The sequence below is a fragment of the Seriola aureovittata genome, chromosome 18, assembly GCF_021018895.1.
Source record: "Seriola aureovittata isolate HTS-2021-v1 ecotype China chromosome 18, ASM2101889v1, whole genome shotgun sequence".
NCBI classification, from domain to species: domain Eukaryota; kingdom Metazoa; phylum Chordata; class Actinopteri; order Carangiformes; family Carangidae; genus Seriola; species Seriola aureovittata.
In genome coordinates this window covers 23,425,691-23,449,319 of record NC_079381.1, presented here as the reverse complement: position 1 = coordinate 23,449,319, position 23,629 = coordinate 23,425,691, and the positions used below count along the sequence as shown (strand labels likewise).

Sequence of the window (23,629 nt, the reverse complement as noted above, 5' to 3'; positions counted from 1 at the left end):
TGTGACTCACTGATGTGTTTTAATAGTTGGAACAGATGGAAACAATGGAGCTCTAGAGGAGTCAGATATATCAGACTGTTATACACACAGTAACCTGTTAGTAGGACACGTTCATTTCTTATTTATTATAGGATTGCTTCAAGTTAAAGACAAGTAATCAATGTGCTGCGTCAAAGATAAATCTGTCCAATTAAATGCAACCAACAGAGAAGCAGGGGGAGCTCTGGTTGGTCGGGTGTTAAAAAATATTTTTGCAATGCATTATTTTAATTTAATCATAATTAATTAATCAATTTATTATTTATCCAATTTATTTAAAGTTTAATATTGAAAAAATATAATTACTGCAGTGTCTCACTCCAGACTCTGTCGTGTATAAACCAGTGCTTTATTACAGCTGAGTCATCTTCCCTCCTCTGTTGTGTCCTTGTCTCTCAGGTGAGGGACGTGTGGTATGAAGCTGGAACTGTGTGGTGTGTCCAGAAGGACGGTTTCACCCTCGGTGAGATATGAAAACAACTGTATCCTACACAAACACACACACACACACACACACACACGCACACACACACACACAAACACACACGCCATTGTAAAGCATGTGAATGTCAGTCAAACATAAATCATGATTAAACATTTCAGATTACAAAATTCTGTGTGGAGGCATCACAGAAAACAGCCTGAAACACATTTAAAAACAATCAAAACATGAATACAACACACTCATTACTGCTACAGAAAGCAACACGTTCAAAACAAAAAAAAACTCAAACCCACAATGTTTAATCTGCCTAATTAGAAAATAAGAAAATTGGTCACGTTGGTGAAAAGTTTGTCAACAAACAGCTGGTCAACACTTTTTAAGATTCACTTCTGCCTCACAACATTACAACAGAAGTAAAGCTATATTTTCATGTTCACAGACTTTAAAGATTTTTTATTTTTGAGTAAAATAAAGATGTGATTCCTTTCATAATTGATTTTTTACCAATTATTTTCTTGATTAATAACAGTTATAACAGCCCAGAGTGTGAGAAAGTTCAAAAATAAAATGTTTGGCTCCTTAAACAATTAATTAATCATTAAAATAGTCGCTGATTAATTTTTCTGTCAGTCATTTTTAATTAATTAATTGACTGATTGTTACATTACTATCCATGCTGGTGTGAACATGTGAACAGTCTCTGTAATTTGGCTGTAATGTGTGTGTGTGGATCAGTGATGGAGTCCAGTAATCCACACACAATCTCTAGTAATCTTCTAGTCTGTTATATTACCTTCATATCATGTTACTAATCAGCTGCTTGGCTCCGCTCTGTATCCATCTGTTCATTTCATCCATCCATCCATCCATCCATCCCCTTACTGCACTGCTCTAATCCCATCAGACCTTCATATTCCCACATGGCCCCTGTCTCCTGGCCCCTGACTCTTTAATTTGCAGGGATCAGAGAATTATGATTAAAATGAAGCTCGCTCACAGAGACGTGTATGAACACACAGCCACAGACAGTGTGACTCATATCCAGCTCTGAGGGTTAATGACAGGTGTTGTGGTTGTTGACATCGAGTGATGTGTCGATGAGGGAGTTTGATGATCGTTCTCTCATTCCAGCTACTCAGCTGAAGCCAGACGAAGGCACACCTGAACTCCCAGAAGGCCGAGTGAGGGTCCGCCTCCAGACAGATGGGTCGCTGCATGACGTCACAGAGTATGAAATTGAGAAGGTAGCTACTCCAGCAATGTCATGCTGCATGTCCATAAAGCCGGGAGTCTGTCACAAGACACAGATTAAAAGATGGCCAGGTGGTTGTTGGCTGAGTGTCAGCAATAAGACACATTTCTTGAATCATTGAATCAATATCAGATTTATGCTAGGCTTTTCCGCCACTGATGAATGCAGAAAAAAAGGTGAAGTATTTTTACTTTTGTCTTTGCCGTTAAGTCCAACATTTTTCTTTAAGGCTCCTCCAGTGTAAAGGTCTGTGTCCATGTGTAGTGTGATTATAGATCAGCTCTAGCTTCTATATTAATACTGTGAAAGTATCAAAGCCTCAGTCCACAGAGAAATGCACACAGCCTGTATTCAGAAACTGAGCCTTAAAACCAGCCGTCAGGACTTCTGGAACTTTGTGATGTCACAACAAAGCAGTCACCAAGCCCCGCCCACCTGGACCCACCATCCAAACCTTGCAGGATTTGGTTTCTCTGAGTGTTTTTACCTGAAATCTGGATCAGTCAGAAAACAGTCAGCCAATCAGAAGACAGGCTCAAAGCCTCCTCTCTTCTGATTGGCTGACTGACCTGTTGTAACTAGAGCTCCAGAGAGAAGCCTGAGAGAGGAGATGTAAAACTACACTGAGATGGTTTTTGGTTCTTAAAACCACAAATATATCTTCTTATGGATCAGCACTTCAAAATAAAAGACAGGAGAAAACTAAAATATTGGACCTTTAAAAGTTCCAAAAAAAGTGGATCCTACATTTCCCATAATGCAACCAACAGCATCCTTTCATTAAACAATTCCTTGTAAATCCAACTCCACACACTCAGTTTGCTGCTGCATTTGCGTTAAAGACATTAGACAAATGTTTTCACACACGTTTCCAATCACAAGTAAACTGACCCTTATGTGTAAAATACGTGGAATGGCCCTTTAACCTCTCCATGGATTCACGGCGCCTCTCCTCCTCCCTCCACAGTGTAACCCCTCGGAGCTGGAGCTGTGTGAGGATCTGAGCGACCTGCAGAGTGTGAATGAATGTGGAGTTCTGCACACGCTGACCAGTCGAGCTAAAGCCAGCATGCCGCTCACACACGCAGGACCCAACCTGGTCAACTTCTGGCCTCCGGTACAGGCCCACAGCAAGGTGACAACAAACCGCGGCACTTTCATAGTCCATTATTAATCTGCTGATTAGTTTTTGGATTAATTAGTTAATTAATTTGTCTACAAAATGTCAGAAAATAGTGAAAAATGTCCATCAGCATTTTCCAGAACCTGTAGTGACATGTAAGAATCTCTTATTAGGTCCAACCAAAAGTCCAAAACACGAAAGTATTCAGTTGAACTTTTTGACTCAATTGATTATTTGAGGATCAAAACATCTGCCAAATAATTATCTATTTATCAACTAACTTTGATTCCAGACGCCAAAGTCCCGGCGAGGAGAGTCCATGTGGGACGCTCCCCCTGCTCTGGCCGCCCTGGTCAAACGGGTGTACGTGTCCATGGTCGGCACCAGGAGAGACCACAGCGTGTGTGCGGTGGGACGCAGCGGGACAGGGAAGACCACCGCCTGCCAAGCCTTCACACACGCTCTCCTCAAACAAGCTGGTACAACGGGAGAGAACGTCAGCGGTGAGCGCAGCAGCCGGCGGGAGGACGACTCACGTCCAAACTCTGCAGGCGGTTTATTAATGTTCCTTTTTCCTTCCACCAGTGGAGCGTGTGCAGGCCATGTTCACCGTCCTGAAGTCTTTCGGCTGCGTCAGCTCCCAGCACAGCGACGCCTCATCTCGATTTGCCACCGTCTTCTCGTTGGACTTTAACCACGCCGGACAGGCTGCCGCCGGACACCTGCAGGCACGCAAAACACACACACACATTTAACAGAGTCAAAGGTGTTTTCATACAAAGTTAATCACGTCTCTCTCCTCTTCCCCTCCACACTCTCTCCTCTCCTTCAGACCATGATGCTGGACAAATGGAGAGTGTGTCAGAAACCCCCCGGAGAGAGTAACTTCCTGGTCTTCTCACAGATGCTGGCCGGACTCAGCACAGAGATGAGGTAATCTCCAGAGGTGGAAGTAGTAGATTTACTCAGCTACTGCACTTAAGTCATATTTTAAGGCAGTTTATATAATTTACTCCACTGCATTTATCTGACAGGTATAGTTACTGCTTACTCAAGATATTACAGAAAAAACTACAGGAAGTACTTTTACTGTGACACTGTAAGTACAGGAAGTACTTTTTGTGATACTGTAACTACAGGAAGAAATTTTACTGTGATACTTTGACTACATGAAGTACTTTTACCGTAATACGTATATTTTACTGATACTATATTTTACTTCTGTAAATGTACTTATGAAAGGTTTTTAAATGCAGGATGTTTTCCTTGTGCATTAATGGAGTATTTCTATATTGTTGTATTGATACTTTTACTTGCTCCATCACTGATAATCTAATAATTTGAAACCACTAATTGAATTCTGTTGTTGATTCTTCATTAGGACAGAACTGCAGCTGCACCAGCTCCCTGAAGCCAACTCGTTTGGCATTGTTCATCCCACCAAGGTACAGTGAGTGTAACAGGTGTGAGTGTAACGTGTGTGTGTGTGTGTGTGTGTGTGTGTGTGTGTGTGTGTGTGTGTGTGTGTGTGTGTGTGTGTGTGTGTGTGTGTGTGTGTGTGGGGTGCAGGGGCAGACTGACTGACTGCAACCAGTTAGCGTAGCTAGCATCACAGAATCAGATTCACAATCTGGTTTGTTGCCAAGTAGATTTTTCACATACGAGGAATTTGCTTTTGGTGTTTTTGTGCAAAAACATAAACACAGTAAGAAGGAAAAATATAAAGAAAGATAAAGCAAAGCAAGTACTGCAGGTCAGGTCATTTAAATATGAATAGAAAAATTAAATTTACAATAAAAATGTGAAGAAATAACAAAGTGCCGAGCAGCTGTGACCTCTGTCCTGCCTTGACAGATGTTTCGATGTTATTAAATCTTTGAAGACAGCGAGAGAAAGGCCATGTGCCTGATTATTATGCAGAATTAGAAAATAATAATTCCAGGCACAGGTCACAAGAAGCACAGAGGACTGAAGGTCACACGTTCTGACACGGGCCTTGAGAAACCGTGACTCTGCTGTAGTTGTATTCATGTGGAAAGAAAAGAGAGAGCAGTGTGAAAACAGATGGAAAGCATTCAGTTCTGTTTATGCATTTGAAGCTGTCATCACTGTATTCTCAGGTTGGCAGAAGTGTTTCAAATCAGTGTGTCTCATGTAAATCTTTTTACATTTCTGTGAAGAATCTCTGAGAACAAAGACGGTGAATCCTGCAGAGCGCACTGCCGTGACTTGTTACAGGCCGACAAATGAGGTGTTGAGGACGTGATGTCTTTATAATGTTCCAGTCACCACGGCGCTCATGTTAGGGTGAAGTACCGAGGGAATAAAAATAGAAAAAGGGGGTTTTGAAGAGGCGAAATCACGCAGTGAAGAGACCCATCCTGAAGAGACTCAGGCTGTGACGGGAGATGAGATTGTGACTCATCTGTTCTTCCGCCTTATTAAAGTGGCTGATTTTCACAGACAGAAGAGACAGACCCTCCCTCCCTCTGTCTGTGCTCAGGTCGAGGAGAAGCAGCGTGCGTCCGTTGCCTTCACCAAGCTGCTGACTGCCATGGAAACGCTGGGGTTCTCAGCCGGCGAGCAGAAGGCGATATGGCACGTTCTGGCTGGTATTTACCATCTGGGAGCTGCCGGGGCCTGCAGAGGTAACACTGACTCATCATCATCATCATCATCATCATCGTCACTCACACAGTGTTAGTAAGCCCTGTAGACACACACATACACTCGTCGGTGTTTCTGGATTTGTGAGGACATTAATTGACATTTTAAATCAGACTTTGTCCATCACAACTAAACGAGTAAACCGAACCCTCACCATGTCTCACCCATCAAACACACACAGAAATGTCCTCTCTACATAAACACACACACTATGAACAGCCAGAAAACTAAACAGAAAAACCTGCATCTCTTATTAACGACAAATGTTAATATCACACCACAAACAACTGTATTTCTATTAAGATTTAAACTTCATATTAATATAATTTCAGTCTGATTTATTTGCATGAGTTGTTTTAATAACGATATTTTTACTCTGATAGCACATTATGAAATCAGCTGTGCTTCTCCTGCTGAGTTAGGTAATCTGCCTAAAAAGATAAAATGGATAAAATAAAGAATTCACTTTTCCATTATTGTTATTTTATCACATCATCATTATCAATATTGTTATTATAATCGACTGTTTTACTCTTTGTGAATCTTGAAGGTTTTCCTTGTTGACTGCACGATCCTGTCCTTTAACTCCTCTGACAACCTGGTTTAAGTCTGATATTTCATTATATTTCATGTTATAGAGAAAATCTTGAGATTTAAACCAAGATTTAAATGTTATATTTAAATCTAAATATGTGATATTTATTAACTAAATAAGCAACAAAGTTAACATTCAGAAAAAAAAAAAGGGAAGCATCTGTTTAGAATTCAACACACGTTTTGTTTTGTTTTGTTTTGCTATATTTGTGGGGACCTGTCATTGCCATAAAGCATTCCCTAGCCTCTTATCCTGACCGTAACCATGGAGACTGAATGCCTAAATCCCCAACCCTAAAACCAAGTCTTAAGCATTCAAACTTTTAGGGGTTCACCATGGTCCACACACACACACACACACACACATACACAGAAGCGTGTGTGTGATTGATCCTGATTGGTGCACAGAAATACTCTACATCACCTTGTTTAATCTGGGCTCCGCCCTCTTCACACTCACACAAACACACACTCGCAGAAACCTCTCATGTGAAACCAAAACCTTCCCAGCATCAGCAGAAAATGATCTGTTTACGTTGGACTCTGCTGCCTGGAGAGCAAGATGCTGATGTTTAAATCCTTTCACTGCTGACACAAACAACTCGCTGCGAGGGCTTCACACCGAAGAGCATCAGCAGTTTAGTCACAACGTTAGACACAAATATAATCCACCGCACGAGGTGATTCTTTTGACTTTTTTCCAACCACTGGAGGGACACAGTTTCCCCCCCCGAACCGGCCTTCACCGATGACTCTGTGCTCCCCCCTCCTTTGTGCAGTGGGCAGGAGGCAGTTTGTGAATTTCGACAGCGCCCAGGTGTCCAGCAGCGTGCTGGGCTGCGAGGGAGAGGAGCTGCACACCGCCGTGTTCAAACACCACCTCCGCCAGCTGCTGCAGAAAGCCACCGGAGGCAGCAGAGAGAGGAACCCTGCTGCCCAGTCAGAGGAGGGTGAGACACACACACACACACACACACACACACACACACACACACACACTCTCACTCACTAAAGGTGTTGCTGCTGGGAGGGAAAAGCAGGAATAACCAGGTAGGCCTGAGGTTGAGGGAATCCTTCAGAGACCAGAAGCGACTCAAGTCCACAGCCACACTGAGAAGCTGTGATCATCACATACCATGAAGCTCAGGTGTTGGATGTCTAAAGGTCTGTGTCCATGTGAAGTGTGATTATAGATCAGCTCTAGCTTCTATATTAATACTGTGAAAGTATCAAAGCCTCAGTCCACAGAGAAATGCACACAGCCTGTATTCAGAAACTGAGCCTTAAAACCAGCCGTCAGGACTTCTGGAACTTTGTGATGTCACAACAAAGCAGTCACCAAGCCCCGCCCACCTGGACCCACCATCCAAACCTTTACAGGATTTGGTTTCTCTGAGTGTTTTTGTGATCTCTGCAGGTCCCAGGTTGACGGCTGCTCAGTGTGTCGATGGAATGGCTGCAGGACTCTATGAGGAACTCTTCGGCGCCATAGTCTCACTCATCAACAGGTAGACGGAGGCATCTCAGACTGTTTACACGCGTCAGATACACACACATATATCACACATATATACACAGTATACATGTTTTGCCGGCAGGGCTCTGAGCGGTCAACAGCTGACGTTAGCCTCGGTGATGGTGGTGGACACGCCGGGCCTCAGGAACCCGAGACACTCGGCAGAGGAGCGAGCGGCCGGCTGGTCCGAGCTCTGCCACAACTACCTGCAGGAGAGGCTGCTGGAGCACTACCACACACACACATTCACACACACACTGGAGAGATACACACAGGTAACGACGCATGAAACCAGCTGATTTAAAGTTTGAATATTTCTTATGTCGCCGTTGGAGCTTCAAACCATGAAGGAAGGAACTTCTCACTTTGATAATTCAACACCGCGGCTCTACATGTGTGTTGTCTGTTACAGGAGAAGGTCCCAGTGGAGTTTGAGTGTCCAGAGAGCAGCCCGGCTGAGGTGGTGTCCGCCATCGACCAGCCGCCTCCACAGGTACACAGCTGACACTCGCTACACAGAAAACACAACACACACACACACACACACACACACATCTGGGGAAGAGAATTAGAGTCACGTGATCTTAGCAGGATTTTGAGATTCGTGACTTTACTCTACAAACAGTCAATGTCTATAATCTTTCTTTATCCAGATCGAGGGTCAGTGGATCGAGGGGGTTTTTATAAAGAACTTCAAGACTGTAAAGCGCTTTGAGGCAGATTTGTGATTAGAGATGTTGGACTTTATAGTTAAAACTGACTTGATGCATCTCTCAGATTTATTAAAGGGGCATTTCACTCGTTTTATTTGGTAGATGAAGCTGATAAAATAACCCCGATGATATCAGATTTTTCCACAGAGAGCTGGATGTTTGTGGAGTTTGAAAGACGTGAATCAGGATTATTGTGCATTTTGTTTCAGTTGCAGTTTGTGTAAGTTGAAGATCCAGTGTTTTTGGAGCTAAATTGCTTCAGCGCCTCTTTAATGAGCCATAAAGGCAAAAGGCTAAATCCTGCAATTACTGCAGGTCATACCAGGCAAGAGAATAACTTCCACTTGGGGTTGGGGAGGGGGGGGGGGGTGATGTCCCCTTCACTTTTCAAAACCCTATTTTTGTCCCGACCCTCCACTCTTAGGGCTCTATTTTAATGGTCCAAAGCTCACGGCCTGAAGCGCGTGGCCCCTAAGTACATTTAGGGCGTGTCCATTTCACTTTTGCTATTTTAACGGGGGGGGGGGGGGCAGACGCTGCTCCAGGCACATGCTTCAAAAGGGTCGAACTTAGTCTGTTAATTAATCATATGGGAGTTTTCAGGGTAACATCCAATAAACCAATCACAGAGCCAGCTCCCATTCCCCTTTAAAAAGCTTTTACATTTACACCTTGGTGGATCTCTTTTATAATAGCACAGTGTTTCATGCTATTTAAATATTGTGTCTGACCAGTGAGACAGGTCCTGACCAGTGAGACAGGTCCTGACCAGTGAGACAGGTCCTGACACACATACTGCAGCAGCTCTGTGCATAGAAGGGTTGAGTGGATGAACGCTCCGCTCTCAGCTCCACAGAGAAGCAACGGCACAAATCACAACGTTAGACATCTTTTATGTTTATTAAGAGAAAGTGTGAATCCGTCTTCGGTTCCTTATGAAACTGTGGTGGACAGATTTATTCTCGGTGATGAATTGGAAACACTGCGGCACACTCACACGGCGTATTATTACACTTGTGATAATGCTCTTTAAAATAACAGTGGAATACTGCAACACTGACTTCAGTCCAGGCTTTTGCTGGTGAATCACTTTCTGCTGCCTCAATATAACAACGCACCAGTCATGCACCTGTCCACACCTCATTCAGCAGCATTATCTCACACTAAGTTCAATTTCAAGGAACAATTCCACAAAGTTGAAAGTTCATCCTGCTGTTTCCTCCTCGGGAGATGGAGGCGGTGAAAATATTTCTCCTTTCTTTCCACTACATCCGACATTTTGACGGAGCCAGAAGTTCTCGAAGCTCCGGCTCAATTTGTGCTTGAAAACAGCGACAGCTCGTGTTTCTCTTTTGTGGTAATCATATACTGTGTGTGTGTGTGTGTGTGTGTGTGTGTGTGTGTGTGTGTGTGTGTGTGTGTGTATGTGTGTGTGTGTCTCTAAGGTCCGGGCGGCAGATGGAGACCCCAGAGGTCTGTTGTGGGTTCTGGATGAGGAGATGGTGACACCAGCCGCCAGTGAGAACAGCGCCCTGGGGAGAGTCTGCCAGTATTTCAGCAACACTGGTAAACGGAGACGTGTGTGTGTGTGTGTGTGTGTGTGTGTGTGTGTGTGTGTGTGTGTGTGTGTGAGCTCAGTAACACAGTGTGTATGTCCCTGCAGTGCGTCAGTGCGAGCAGCCGCTGCAGTGCGAGGTGAACCACCTGATGGGCTGCGACCCGATCCGCTACGACCTGACTGGCTGGTTCGGTCTGATCCAGAACAACCCGTCGGCTCTGAACGCCATCTGTCTGCTCCAGAACTCCACCGTGTGAGTGTGTGTAACGGCCCCCGGAGGCTGAACGCCGCCGCACTGGGACGACACGTCAGTCAGCGCCTTGTAGTCGGCTCCTGTTGCACAGTTAGCTGTAAACAAAGTGGCCAGATGTATGTGGACAGCCCCGTCTATGTACTTTAAAGTTCTTTCGTTGTGTAAATCTTAATGCTGCAGTTCCCATAATGCTTTAGGGGATGTGAGGTATAATGTCGCTATGGATTCAGGGTGGGCTACAAGTTTTTTATTCCTCCATGGTGGCGACAGTAAGAGCCGCCATATTGTTTTCAGGTTGTCTGTCTCATTCTTGTGGACACGATATCTCAGTAACGCCGTAATGGAACTTCCTCAAGTTTGGCACAAACATTCACCAGGACTCAAGGATGAACTGAGTTGATTTTGGTGGTTAAAGGTCAAAGGTCAAGGTCACAGTGAGCTCACAAAATGCCTTGTAAATGCGATATTTCTGTAACGCCTCGAGGGAATTTCTTCAGATTTGGTAAAAACGGACTCAAGGATGAACAGATTAGATTTTGGTGGTCAGTTGTATGGAAGCACGTGTTATCATTTATTTACAGTGTTGTAATAGTGGGTGCAGTTAGGTAATCTGATCACTCTGCGTTTTCCTCAGAGCGGCGGTGAAGGCCATGTTCACCCCCCGAATCTCTCTGCCCCCTCTGTGTCGAGGGCTGGGGGGTCTGGAGGGCGGCAGCCAGCGCTCTCTGCAGAGGAACGGCACCATCAGGAAAACCTTCAGCGGGGGGATGGCGGCCATTCGCAGACACTCGCAGTGTATCGCAGTGAAGCTACAGGCCGTGAGTTCACCTGTGTGTTCGCTATCACCTGAGGATAGTTTAAAGTATCAGTGGAGTCACTCTCTCTCTCTCTCCCTCCCTCGTTGACCCCTCCCTGCAGGACGCTCTGGTGAACCTGATTCGTCGAGCCCGACCCGTGTTCCTGCAGTGTGTGAGCGCCAAGAGCGACGGTGGAAGTCTTGACGTCCCGGCGCTGAGAGTCCAGCTGCACTCCACACAGATCCTGTCGGCGCTGCAGCTCTACCGCACAGGTCAGCACATTCACGCCGGCCTCGTTTCTCTGCAGTGCAACAGACGAATCAATACGAGGTTTACAACACACTTCAACGTACGGAGTCCCGGAGGTGTCAGAGAAAAAACACTTTGTGCTTCATTTAATAATTCACGCTCTTGATTTATTTTAAATGATCACCTCAGTGGCATCAGTCTTGTCTGTCGTGCAGCCCTCGCACTCTCTCTGAGGATTTAATACAGGTTCATTTTTCTTGTTGGACAGAGACGTGTGGAAACACTTTAGGCTGTTAAACACAATGTTATGTTATATTTCAAATCAATCAAACAAACTGTGACCATCCTGCAGAGGTTACTACAGGAGAATGTAATTAATACAGAAAATTATATTCAAGTTTCCTCCATGACATCTCCTGAAGACATATATTAGTCTTTATTAATGTATTTATCAGTATTATAACCACTCAGATCCATCTGTAACTGGTGCATAAACTGTTAATGAATGATTGATTAGACAGTGTAACACCCCTGTTATCACGTATAACGATATATCATTTAACACAAACTAATTCTTACGTATGTTCCTACAAGTTATTCGAAGTGGTGAATTTAAAACTGTTTATAAATGTCTTTAAATCTCAATTATATAATAATACATCTTTATGGATGTAATTAATAGATTATGTGGTGTAAATTAAATTAATGAATATAAAGATGTAATATTTAGTATTTTTATAAAACAAGAATCTTACAACTGTTATATATAGTTTATATTTTTCATGTGATTGCTACAGTTGTTGACAAATACATTGACAAACACTTAAAATGCCCTGATATCTACTTACCACTGCATTATAGAGTCTGATAATTAATTCATTAATATTGCTTAAAAGTTTGTTACAGGAAAAGACAAACCTCAGACTTCTGGTAATTTGTCCTTTAAATACTCATAAGGTGTTTACATGTGGAAACCAAAATGAAAATGAAAGTCACTCACCTGAGTAAAGCTCCGGCCGCCCACTCTCCACCTCTGGGGGAGATTTCCCTCCAGTGGAGCAGATTTAGCCGTTTTACGTCCACGCTCCACTTTTCTGTCTAAACTCTGCCCTATTTTTATCTGGACTGGCACAGTGACGCGGAGTGAGCAGGAGCCTCGGCACAAGTCGTTTCCAATGAGCCGCAGCCTGAATTTAATAGATTACAGGATCAAAGTTAGAGCGGTGGAGCTGATCTGGGACCAGGTCTGGATTTAGCTCGACAAGGAACTGCTCATTATTAGAGCGAAACATTTGGAAATAAATAAATAATGTTTGTTATGTTTATGTGTGGAGGTTGTGTTTTCATAATTTTACCTTTTAATGTTTTAATCAAATTTTCCAGATGTAGACTCACAGGTCTGTAGGTGTAACATCTGGATCTGCTTCTCTGCCTCAGGTTATCCAGAGCACATGACTCTCAGCGACTTCAGGTGTCACTTCCAGGCGTTGTCTCCCCCGATTATGAAACGTTACGCCTCGATGTTCGTCAGCCACGACGAGAGAAAGGTCAGATCTCGCACAAAACACACGGGTCTGTGATCCTCAGCTCAGGAATCAATACGCTGTTTTCCCTCTCTGTGTCTCAGGCGGTGGAGGAGCTGCTGGCTGAGCTGGATCTGGATAAAAAGAGCATCGTCGTGGGCGCCAGCAGGGTGAGGGCATGTTAGAACCGCTCTAATCAAACGGCACCACGCGGATCCGGCTGATATGACTCAGGGATGTTCTTCCCCCTGTGTCTCAGGTGTTTATGAAGCGAGGTGTGCTGCGCTACCTGGAGCAGCAGCGGGACCAGCAGGTCACCGGCTGGTTGGTCTATCTGCAGGCCTCCTGCATGGGACACGTGGCCCGTCAGAAGTACCGCAAGCTGAAGGTCAGCGTCCCTCTGCAGCACTTTAACATGAGCACGGCTGCTAATGACAGTTATACTGATTATTAATTGATCTTTTTTTTTTGTTTATTGGCTTTTGTTCATTTTAAATTTACAGAGTAAACAGAACATTCAAACATTCATTCATTCATCCACCTCAAATAACACAAATAAAGAAATAAAACTTGATAAACATAACTTTGAATAATGAGTTAAGCTTATAGTTTGATGTGGTTATTGTCAAGGATCAATTCTCAGAGCTGAAAGTGACGTCTTCAAACTCCTCGTTTATTCCGACTAACAGTCGAAAACCCTGAAAACATTCAGTTTAATCTCATATATGAGAGAGACGCAGCAGATACTCACATATGAGAAGCTGCAACCTGAGAACATTTAACATTTTTCTATTAAAAATTACTGAAATTATTAATTAATTATCAAAATAGTTGCATTTTGATTTTCTGTGAGTCATGTTGTTAAATGTTTGATAAATAAATGTTTTTGGTTTGAAAAATGTATCATAATTAAAAATTAATTATAAAAATTAATATAAAACTGCCACTGTGAGGAGTTCAACTGTAGTTTCAACTCAGACACTTTACTGAAACCGCTCTGTGTGTGTGTGTGTGTGTGTGTGTGTGTGTGTGTGTGTGTGTGTGTGCAGGTGCAGCAGATGGCGGTCAGCTGTCTGCAGAGGAACCTTCGCGCTCTGAGGGTCGTGTCCAACTGGAGCTGGTGGAAACTTTTCTGCCGAGTTCGTCCTCTGCTCGACGTCAACATGGACAACCAGAGGCTCCGGGCCAAAGAGGTACACACACACACACACACACACACACACACACACACACACACACACACACACACACACACACACATTAGTTTTAATTAGTTTGACATTTTGGGAAACACATTTATTCTCTTTATCTTCTTTGCTGAATCCGTGTGAAACCCAGTGTGACAACGTCGTGGTTTTTACGAGACGGTTATGTGTAGGGATCGACCGATTATCGGCCGGGCCGATTATCGCCGCCGATATTCAGCATTTTGACGCATATCGGCATCGGCCTTTTTTAAAATTCGACAGCCGATAAGAGATCAATTTAAAACTGGGTTATTTTGGCTCTGATGCAGCCGCGCCTCTCTGTCTGCTGTCACTACTCTGTCGCCAGCATTGTCCCACCCACAGCACCATCTGATTGGTTACAAGCAGAGCCACGGTAACAGCCAATCAGCAGTGTAAGCGGTGCATGAACAGTCCTTACACACACGGTGGAGAAGGTCCGGAGAGCAAATACTTGTTTTGAAGGTAAGTTAAGGCAGCAGAGTTTCCCGAAATTGTAATAAAAATCCCAGTCCTCTACAACTCACAACTACTAGTAAGATTACTGTGAGCCCATTAACGTTATATAAACATAAGCGGCAGCTCTGCTGCTCGCAGTCCCTCCAGACGTGCCTGTTAATCACTTGAAACAAGGTTGCTGATAATATCGATATGTCCGGTTTTATTGCAGGGAAGCCCGTCGAGGTGAAGGCTGGTTAGCTTTTAGCGTAACGTTAACCCATCGGTCCGCGGCTCTAGATGCTCAGCAGACTGTAGCAATGGGGAGACTGTCTGTTATGGTAGAGAAAAGTGTGTGTTTGTGTGGAAGTCACATGAGAAACTCTACAACTCACGACTACTAACGTTACTGTGAGGCCCAATACGTTGGCGGCAGCTGTCTGTTCCTACGATAAACACTGATTATTAAAGTGAAGATGCTTTAGGCTATTTAGTGTTTAATCACTTGAAACAAGGTTACTGATAACATTGATACTTAAATAGTTATAAAAGTAAGAAGTGTGTGTGAGAAAGAGAGACACAGAGAGAGAGAGAGATTGCAGGGAAGCACGTTGAGGGGATGGCTAGTGAATAGTGTGTGTGTGTTTGTGTGTGTGTGTGTGTGTGTGTTTGTGTAAGCCACATGAGAAGCTGCAGAAACTGACAGCAAGTACCGTCTGTCTGAGAGAAAACTGTAGGGCAATAATGGCTGTTTAACTACCAAGTACTTTACCTTTTTCTGTGTTGATTGAGAGATCCCAAGCAGCAGAAAATGACATATTGTTAGATGAAGTGTGTCCTGAAGCTGTCTTTGATAGTTTCTTGTAGAGAGGAGCAGGATATTGCTGTTCAAGACTTAAGACATAATGTAACTGCATCATAAAGCCTACATGAACTGCATTCTTCAAACTGCAAACTTCAGGGAACTATTTATTTATTTATTTAAATTTTCAGTTAACTTTATAAGAGATGCTGCTGACCCTGGGAACTCCTTGCACTTTTTGTTTTTGTTTGAACTTAAAACAAAGATAAGTGAAAGATTAACATTTCAGTTATATTGAAATTTTGGAAAACTTTATTTACTGTAGAAAACTTTAGTGAGCTATTTATTTGTTTAAGTTTTCATTTAACTTTATAAGACATGCTGCTGAGCCTGGGAGCTCCCTGCATTTTTTGTTAGAATTTTAAAACAAAGATATCTTTTGTCTAAGAAAAAAAAAACTTTAACATGTTGCAAATCTGAAAAGCTGTTAAATAAACATATGATTAAAGGCATTTGAACAAAGTTAAGTGGAATTTTTCCATTATTCAAAATTTTCACGCCAATATTTTCCCTTTTATTGCAAATAAATATCGGCTCCAAATATCGGTTATCGGCCTCCTTGACTACTAATAATCGGTATCGGTATCGGCCCTGAAAAAACCATATCGGTCGATCTCTAGTTTTGTGCCGGACTGAGTCTCTGTCGGTTCCCTGCCTCTCCAATTGGTCGAAGCAGATGACCTCTGACCTCTGGTTCTGCTGCTTCAGTAACCTCACATTGATTCAATTAACTCATGCTAACTGATTAAAAGAGAAACTGTTCCCTTCCCTCTGCTGCTGGCCTCCACACTCCACCTCTCTGTAATGTAGTCTAAGATCTTAAATCGTACAGTGCCAGCTATCCTCATGCATAACGCAGCCTGAACAGTGTGTGATATTGTTTCTGACAGCCTTTTTAAAGACTGAAAAGTGTGTTAGACACGGGCTGAGTGAGCTGCAGGTGATAAATACTGAAGATAAAATAAGACGAGGAGGCAAACAGACGACTGATCAGTGAGAGGGATGGGAGCTCAGTCAGCTGTGCAGCGCCTGCGTCCGCTGCCAGGTCTGCCAGCAACAGGTGGACTCACCCATCACAGTAAAAGATGAGATGGTGGAAACGATGGAGGCAAACGGTTCGTGAATCAAATGTTGTGAGACGTGATTTCAAAGACGTGAGTCTCTGTTCCGGCAGGACGAGGTTTCAGCTCTGAGGCGACGCCTGGAGAAATCAGAGAAGGAGAGGAACGAGCTGAGGCAGACCGCCGACAGCCTGGAGACCAAGGTTTGTGCTGCAACACACACACACACACACACACACACACACACACACACACACACACACACACACACACACACACACACACTGTTCATGCCGTGATCCCTGTGTGCAGGTTACAGCTGTGACATCTGAGCTAAGTGACGAGCGTTTCCGCGGCGATGCGGTGGGACAGGCTCTGGATGTGGAGAGGGCGGAGAGGCTTCGACTCAGCAGGGACAACAAAGACCTGCAGGTAGACAGACAAGAAAGAAAAGTAATCTATTACTTCCTCTAAAGTGACGACACGTCTCAGTTCACCTAACCTGCCAGCTGCAAACTGCAAACCTGAAACTATTGCGAATATCTCTCCTCCTCCGAACATCAGGCTCGTCTGGACCAGTGTAAAGTCGCCATGGAAACGCTGGAGAAGCAGCTGGAGGAGGAGAAGCAGAAAGCTCAGATGGCTCAGAGTCAGAGAGGAGCGGGGACAGGTAAAGACGTCAGAAACCGAAACGTGTCCACTGTTGTTTCACTCTGGTCCATTGTGCTTCTGCTGTTGCCATGGGTTACGTGGAGGCACTGTGAGTGGTTGGAAAAAATTTGGTAACAAAAACATGATCAACAACCTTCCTCATGCAAGAACATTTTTCACTCTCATTCCCAAAAACATCAGTCTGTACGTTTCATGAGCTGTGACTTTTCTAACGGCCGCAGATAACTGGAAGTTTGAGGTGAAAATTCATAATATTTATTTGCATTTTTGCTCAAAATAAGAAGAAAAGAAAAGAAAGAAAAAGAAAGAAAGAAATAAGATAAAGTTAAGAGGGAAGAAATACAATATACTTCAATATAAGTAAGGACAATGATAAATAAGGACGATAAAGGGACAGCTGCATCTTCAGGAGGAACAGTAGTTTAGTTTAGTTTCAGAATCATCCCGTCTCCTGTGGCACATAATCAGAGACAACTGGTTCCAAGCTAAAAACAACAAAAACAAAATCGACACAGAAAACTGTCAGCAGACTGTTAAGTGACCACGACCATCACCCCCCCATGACAAAGTCACGTCCTTCCCTCCCCACGCAGAAAGCGAGCTGGCCATGCAGCTGGAGTGCTGCCAGACAGAGGTTGAGTTCGTCCGCAGACGTCTGAAGCAGACGGAGGAAAAACTGGAGACGGAGAGACAGACGCGACAACAGCTCGATACCAAGGTGAGACGGGACACGCTGACGTGCAGGGCAGAGCGGACGGGAGATTAAACGTCTGAAGATAATAATACTGTGTGTGTGTGTGTGTGTGTGTGTGTGTGTGTGTGTAGGTGGCGACGCTGCAGGCCCAGCTGGAGCAGTCCAGGAGGAGTGTGATAGAACTGAAACGTCACTGTCGCCGCGTGACCTCTGACCTCCAGGACGCCCGAGTCCTCACTGACAGCCTGCAGAGCCGCATGCACGAGCTGGACCGCAAACAGAGAAGGTCTGTGTCCACCTGGTCCTCTCCGAAAGTGTGACATCACCTCGTTGTTACATCAGCCCGTCTCTCTCTCTCTCTCTGTCTGTCTCTCTCTCTCTCTCTCTCTGTCTCTCTCTCTCTGTCTCTCTCTCTGTCTCTCTCTCTGTCTGTCTCTCTCTCTGTCTCTCTCTCTCTGTCTCTCTCTGTCTGTCTGTCTCTCTCTCTCTCTCTCAGTCATTGAAAAATGTGACACTAGCTTCTTTCTTTCTTTGTTTTGAGATACAGGATCTATTTACAAGATGTTTTTTAATTTTTATTTAATGTTTATTGCTTGTTCCCATATACAGGTGCATCATTTATAGTCAGGTTTTTATTTGTTAATTGATTGGTGTCTGATAATTGTAAAAAAAAAACTAAATTATGATGCGTTGTTATAGATAAAATTCAAAATATAAAGATGGTAACAGCAGCTCCAGCTCGACCAGCAACAACATTAATATGCTGTTTACAAGTTAATGCATCAGGAACAATAGTAATGATGAAAATATATAATATATAATTAGAACTTTTTTAAAGTAAAATTTCAGATGCAGAACTTTTACTTTTATTCCTGCTACTTCTACTAAAGTAAATGAGCTGAGTATTTCTTCCAGCGCTGCAGTGTGACGTGTTGTTTCTGTGTTGAATTGTTTGTTTGTTGTTTCTTTTGTTATTTGAAACTGTACATGGATGAAAAAACGAGTTTTCCCCCTGGGGATTAACAATAATGTATTTTATCTCAGAGGCTCCATGTTTACTCTCGGCCGGCTCAATAAGAATAAGTTCCGCAGTGTTTGTCCTATTTTACATGCAGTATTTCACCTAAAGCATCTGCCTGCTCCTTCTGTTTGTGTGTTTTCTTGTGTTTATGCAGGTTTGACAATGAGTTGACTCAAGCTCTGGAGGAAGCCGACAACGAGAGAGAGCAAAAGGACAAAGCCTTTCAGGAAATCGCAGCTCTGGGGACTGAGATATACACGCTGCGCCGCGACCTCCAGGTGTGTTTGTGTTTATCTTTATGCTCTATAAGCTCCTTTTATGCAAAACCGCACAGGACGTGTTACTTGGAAACAGCTTGGACCATGTGACCCTGAAAAAGAGCAAATGATCTATTGTGGAAGTGAAAGTTGTCACGTCTGATTCATGAGCCGGCGTCACGGCAGTTTAATGAGTCAGAGACGGACATGTTAGGCAGCGTGTCTGACATGTGACTGACCCACAGCGTTGACGCTCGTGTCTTTACTAAAGGTTAATGTGACGTGCTCCAGGATCTTTATGATCTACTTCATATTCTCTGCTCTTCGCTGAGGGAGGAATTGTAACTCAACCTAATTTCGCCCTGAGGATCAACAAAGTATTCTGATTCTGATTCTCATAATGAAAATAGTGCGATTGCTTCTACTGCCGCGAACCACTTCATGTATTATTGCATGAGCCACCTCCACGCTGCATCCACCTGAGCTCTGAGTCTGTGTTGCCTCGGGCAGAGTTATTACCGTCACTCCCAAATCTCTCATGTGCACAGTTTAGAGAAAAGTTTAAAAGAAGTCAAACTAAGAAGTAAATACCAGACCTAATTTGCTCTTCTCTTACATTATGAGAGTGTCTGTCAGCCAGTTCAGGACTGTTTCCTCCTTTTTCCACCAGAAACTCTGCTGTTTCTCTTCTTTGTTTCTGCGTCTGTGTTGCTTCTTCTTCTGCTCCCCTGTGGTCAAACGCACCAAAGTATCTCAGAGCAGGATCACACCGTTTAACCCGCGGCGGCTCCGGAGACGCTGCAGCCGCCGCCACAGGACGGGAAGAGAAGATCTGAGCTGGAGGATGAACAAAATGTTTTGTTTGCACTGACACATGCTGTATGTTTGTGTGTGTGTGGGTGTGTGTGTGCAGGAGAGCCAGTCAGAGGTGGGTCGTCTGCAGAAGCAGAAGGAGGAGTTGTGCGCTCAGATCCGCGACCTCAGCCTGCCCGTCGACCTCGCCTCGGATTCGCTGCCCGACCTCAAGAAACAGCTTCGTCTGCTGGAGAGCCAGGCCAGCGAGAGGGCGGAGGAAATCACCAAGCTCACTGCCAAAATACAGCAGCAGCAACAGGTGCTCACAGCGCACACAGACGCCTTCAGATAGATTTACTCGCTTGCCGCCTGTCTCACCTCGTCTCTCTCCTCCCGTCTCTCAGATCCACATGAGGTTTGAGATGGAGATGGAGCGGATGAAGCAGATCCATCAGAAAGAGCTGGAGGATAAAGAGGAGGAGTTGGAGGATGTGCACAAGTCGTCTCAGAGACGGGTGGGTTTCACATAATACAATTAATTCAAGACCCCAAGTAATCACTCATAACCAACCAAACACAATCACTTCTAAGTCCGTAAAACCAGGTGTTCTTGCTTCATCAATGATTCCTTTAGAGCTGACCCACGTCAACATGAGGGAAACTACGCTGTATTGTACTATAGAACAATTTAGAGGTGCTTGTAATTCATCATTATATAATATTTTCAATATTATGCCACTTTGTTCTTCTCGTTCCACTGCATATTTTACCGCCCCACATTTATTTAATAGCTGAAGTTAAATAAAATATGATACTCTATTATGGATTAAAACACCCAGCAGAATATAAAGCAGTTCACACACCAGCTGAAGCATTAAAATGATGCTTGGATAATCATCAATCACTAATAATAACAGTGACAGAGATTCTTCTGCTGCATAATGAGAACTTTTACTTTTGGTACTTGAAGGTGATTTTTCTGTTAATACCTAAAGAATCTGTTAAAGGTACGTAAAGAGATGTCCATGTTCTATATCATTACACCAACTTGGAGCCTGAACCTGAGTCTCCTGTTGTGGCAAACAACCTGAAGCTGCAGCTAGACGGGCGACAAAGTGTCTGACCTGCAGGTTGTAAAGAAACCCAGGGTCACGCTGGAGTCTCCTCTTCATCTCCTCTTCATCTCCTCGATGGAGAAGTTGAGATTCGTCCCTCTGGCTGAGGCTTTGAATCTCTGAACTCCGGCTGATTCATGCAGCAGAGGATGGTTGTTATTGTGTGCTGTTTATGTTTATTCTCTCCAGCAGATGATGGTGTTTTTATGTCTGTCATTACGCTTCCTGCTGCAGGGGAAAGTCTCCTGTCAGGGACAATAAAAACACATTGAGACCGCTCGTTCATCTTCTTCTTCTTCTCTTTGTTTGTGGCGCGTGTGTGTGTGTGTGTGTGTGTGTGTGTGTGTGTGTGTGTGTGTGTGTGTAGCTGAGGCAGTTGGAGATGCAGTTGGAGCAGGAGTATGAGGAGAAACAGATGGTGATTCATGAGAAACACGACTTGGAAGGACTCATCGCAACTCTGTGTGACCAGGTACAGCACGCGCGCACACACACACACACACACACACACGTAGTACACACACAACTGTATCACATATATTGCACATCTTTATGTTTATAGTGTGTCGTACATCATTGTTATTGTGGGTTAATGTTCTCGAGCTGATGAATGTGTCACTCCTACATTACAGGCGCCACAAAACAAGCATATGCTGCAAAGAGGCGGCGGCTAATTTAACGTCCTCTCTCTTTGTCCCTATGAGGATGTAATTTCGCTGCTGATAAGTTGAGCTGGTCCGTGGCCAAGTTGGCAAATAGCGCCGATTCAAGTCCTTTAAAGCGTTTAGAGTGAAAAGGGTGATTTGTTTTTTTACTGTGACCAAACAGAATTCACTCACTGATCAGGACACGATTTAACACCAATGTCTATTAGGGTAAAATGATGATATCTCCAAACTGTCAAAGGTCAACTTCACCGTGACATCACAACGTTCTGCAAAAACACTTCTGGTCATTAAAGCTCCTCCAGTGTAAAGGTCTGTGTCCATGTGTAGTGTGATTATAGATCAGGTCTAGCTTCTATATTAATACTGTGAAAGTATCAAAGCCTCAGTCCACAGAGAAATGCACACAGCCTGTATTCAGAAACTGAGCCTTAAAACCAGCCGTCAGGACTTCTGGAACTTTGTGATGTCACAACAAAGCAGTCACCAAGCCCCGCCCACCTGGACCCACCATCCAAACCTTGCAGGATTTGGTTTCTCTGAGTGTTTTTATCTGAAATCTGCTATATTTTTATTGGATCGCTCAGAAAACAGTGAGCCAATCAGAAGAGAGGCTCAGAGCCTCCTCTCTTCTGATTGGCTCACCGACCTGTTGTTACTAGAGCTCCAGAGAGAAGCCTGAGAGAGGAGATGTAAAACTACACTGAGATGGTTTTTATATCTTCTGATGGATCAACACTTCAAATAAAACACAGAACAAGAAGAAAATATGTGAAGTTTTAGGAAAAGAGAAGTGCTATGTAAATTGAATTCTAGTTTCTCCAGATCTCATTTCTAGAAGGATTGGTCTCAGCTCTCTCGTCTTGCAGGTGGGACACAGGGACTTCGACGTGGAGAAGAAGCTGAGGAGAGACCTGAAGAGGACTCACGCCCTGCTGGCTGACGCCCAGCTGCTCCTCGCCACCGTCGACAGCTCGGGACCGAACGTGCCCAACGGCAGCAAAGACCAGATAGAGCGCCTGCACTATCAGGTGCGCCCAGCTCAGACTGACTCTGCGGTGTCACCCTCTGCTCCGGTCACACTCACTCTCTCTTTCTCTCTCCGTCTCCAATTAGCTGGAGGAGAGCGAAGCGAGGCGCCTGGAGGCCGAGGGCGTCCAGACGACTCTCTCCCAGGAGCTGGAGAACACTCAGATCGAACTGGAAAATATCTGCAAACAGAAGAGTGTGGTGAGAGTTTATTTCCATCATTCAGCCTTTATTATTATTATTATTATTATTATTATCAACAATGAGGTAATGGACATATGAATTTCCCCTTGGGGATAAATAAATTATCTATCTATCCATCTATCTATCTAAAAAGTTTAATTTGGCAGATCACATGCTCATATCACATGACCAGATTCATCCTCTAAGGCCTTGGCAGTGTTGTTTACCTTGACGTCTTATTGTAAAGTGTAAAACCCAATCAATATTTATTAATGAGTTACAACAAGTCTCCTTTTACCAGTTGTAAAAGGTAGTAACTCATTAATAAGATTAATGAGTAGTAGCTTGAGCTTGCCAAATAGTGAGCCTCACTGTATGAAAACTGTGTTATAACTTGTTTATAATTGTTTTTTATGATTTACAAAGTGTTAATAAACTAATTAATAACTTAATTATAAACCATTTATAAATCCTTCATGAAGCTAGTCTCATTGTGAAGTGGAAGCCCCACCTTACCTTTACCTGTCTCTGTCCAGGTGGACGAGCAGTTATCCCTGCTGCAGCATGAGAAGGCGGACCTGCTGAAGAGGCTGGAGGAGGACCAGGAAGACCTCAACGAGCTGATGAAGAAGCACAAAGCGCTCATCGCACAGGTGAAGCTTTCTACCCGGTTTACAGTTTTGTCTTTCTCCCTTTTATTAATCAGTCGTTCGTCCTGAAAGCAAATTCCCCCTCTCTCTCTCGTTCAGTCCTCCAGTGACATCTCTCAGATCAGAGAGCTGCAGGCTGAGCTGGAGGAGGTGAAGAAACAGAGGCACTCTCTCCAGGAAGAGGTAATCTCTGTTCCACAATCAGAAAATAAATGCAGCTCTAAGAGGGTTA

General features: G+C 43.9%; 1 protein-coding gene across 3 annotated transcripts in view; it reads left to right on the top strand.

The window, feature by feature from the left end:
* The window catches only part of LOC130186758 (unconventional myosin-XVIIIb-like), a 41,924-nt gene that overhangs the window by 8,869 nt on the left and 9,426 nt on the right, over window positions 1-23,629 (top strand). For all 3 annotated transcript variants that reach the window (XM_056404034.1, XM_056404033.1, XM_056404035.1), the window contains exons 5-37: window positions 439-502; window positions 1,616-1,728; window positions 2,704-2,871; window positions 3,152-3,362; window positions 3,445-3,587; window positions 3,692-3,792; window positions 4,241-4,304; window positions 5,363-5,507; window positions 6,900-7,070; window positions 7,538-7,628; window positions 7,719-7,911; window positions 8,049-8,129; window positions 9,795-9,915; window positions 10,013-10,160; window positions 10,795-10,978; window positions 11,079-11,229; window positions 12,644-12,753; window positions 12,834-12,899; window positions 12,989-13,117; window positions 13,779-13,922; window positions 16,430-16,519; window positions 16,629-16,748; window positions 16,881-16,986; window positions 17,582-17,706; window positions 17,814-17,968; window positions 18,858-18,981; window positions 19,874-20,074; window positions 20,160-20,270; window positions 21,238-21,342; window positions 22,405-22,566; window positions 22,652-22,765; window positions 23,284-23,400; window positions 23,497-23,580. In XM_056404034.1, the coding sequence (XP_056260009.1) occupies window positions 439-502; window positions 1,616-1,728; window positions 2,704-2,871; window positions 3,152-3,362; window positions 3,445-3,587; window positions 3,692-3,792; window positions 4,241-4,304; window positions 5,363-5,507; window positions 6,900-7,070; window positions 7,538-7,628; window positions 7,719-7,911; window positions 8,049-8,129; window positions 9,795-9,915; window positions 10,013-10,160; window positions 10,795-10,978; window positions 11,079-11,229; window positions 12,644-12,753; window positions 12,834-12,899; window positions 12,989-13,117; window positions 13,779-13,922; window positions 16,430-16,519; window positions 16,629-16,748; window positions 16,881-16,986; window positions 17,582-17,706; window positions 17,814-17,968; window positions 18,858-18,981; window positions 19,874-20,074; window positions 20,160-20,270; window positions 21,238-21,342; window positions 22,405-22,566; window positions 22,652-22,765; window positions 23,284-23,400; window positions 23,497-23,580 (4,212 nt within the window). The remainder of the gene's footprint in view (window positions 1-438; window positions 503-1,615; window positions 1,729-2,703; window positions 2,872-3,151; window positions 3,363-3,444; window positions 3,588-3,691; window positions 3,793-4,240; window positions 4,305-5,362; window positions 5,508-6,899; window positions 7,071-7,537; window positions 7,629-7,718; window positions 7,912-8,048; window positions 8,130-9,794; window positions 9,916-10,012; window positions 10,161-10,794; window positions 10,979-11,078; window positions 11,230-12,643; window positions 12,754-12,833; window positions 12,900-12,988; window positions 13,118-13,778; window positions 13,923-16,429; window positions 16,520-16,628; window positions 16,749-16,880; window positions 16,987-17,581; window positions 17,707-17,813; window positions 17,969-18,857; window positions 18,982-19,873; window positions 20,075-20,159; window positions 20,271-21,237; window positions 21,343-22,404; window positions 22,567-22,651; window positions 22,766-23,283; window positions 23,401-23,496; window positions 23,581-23,629) is intronic.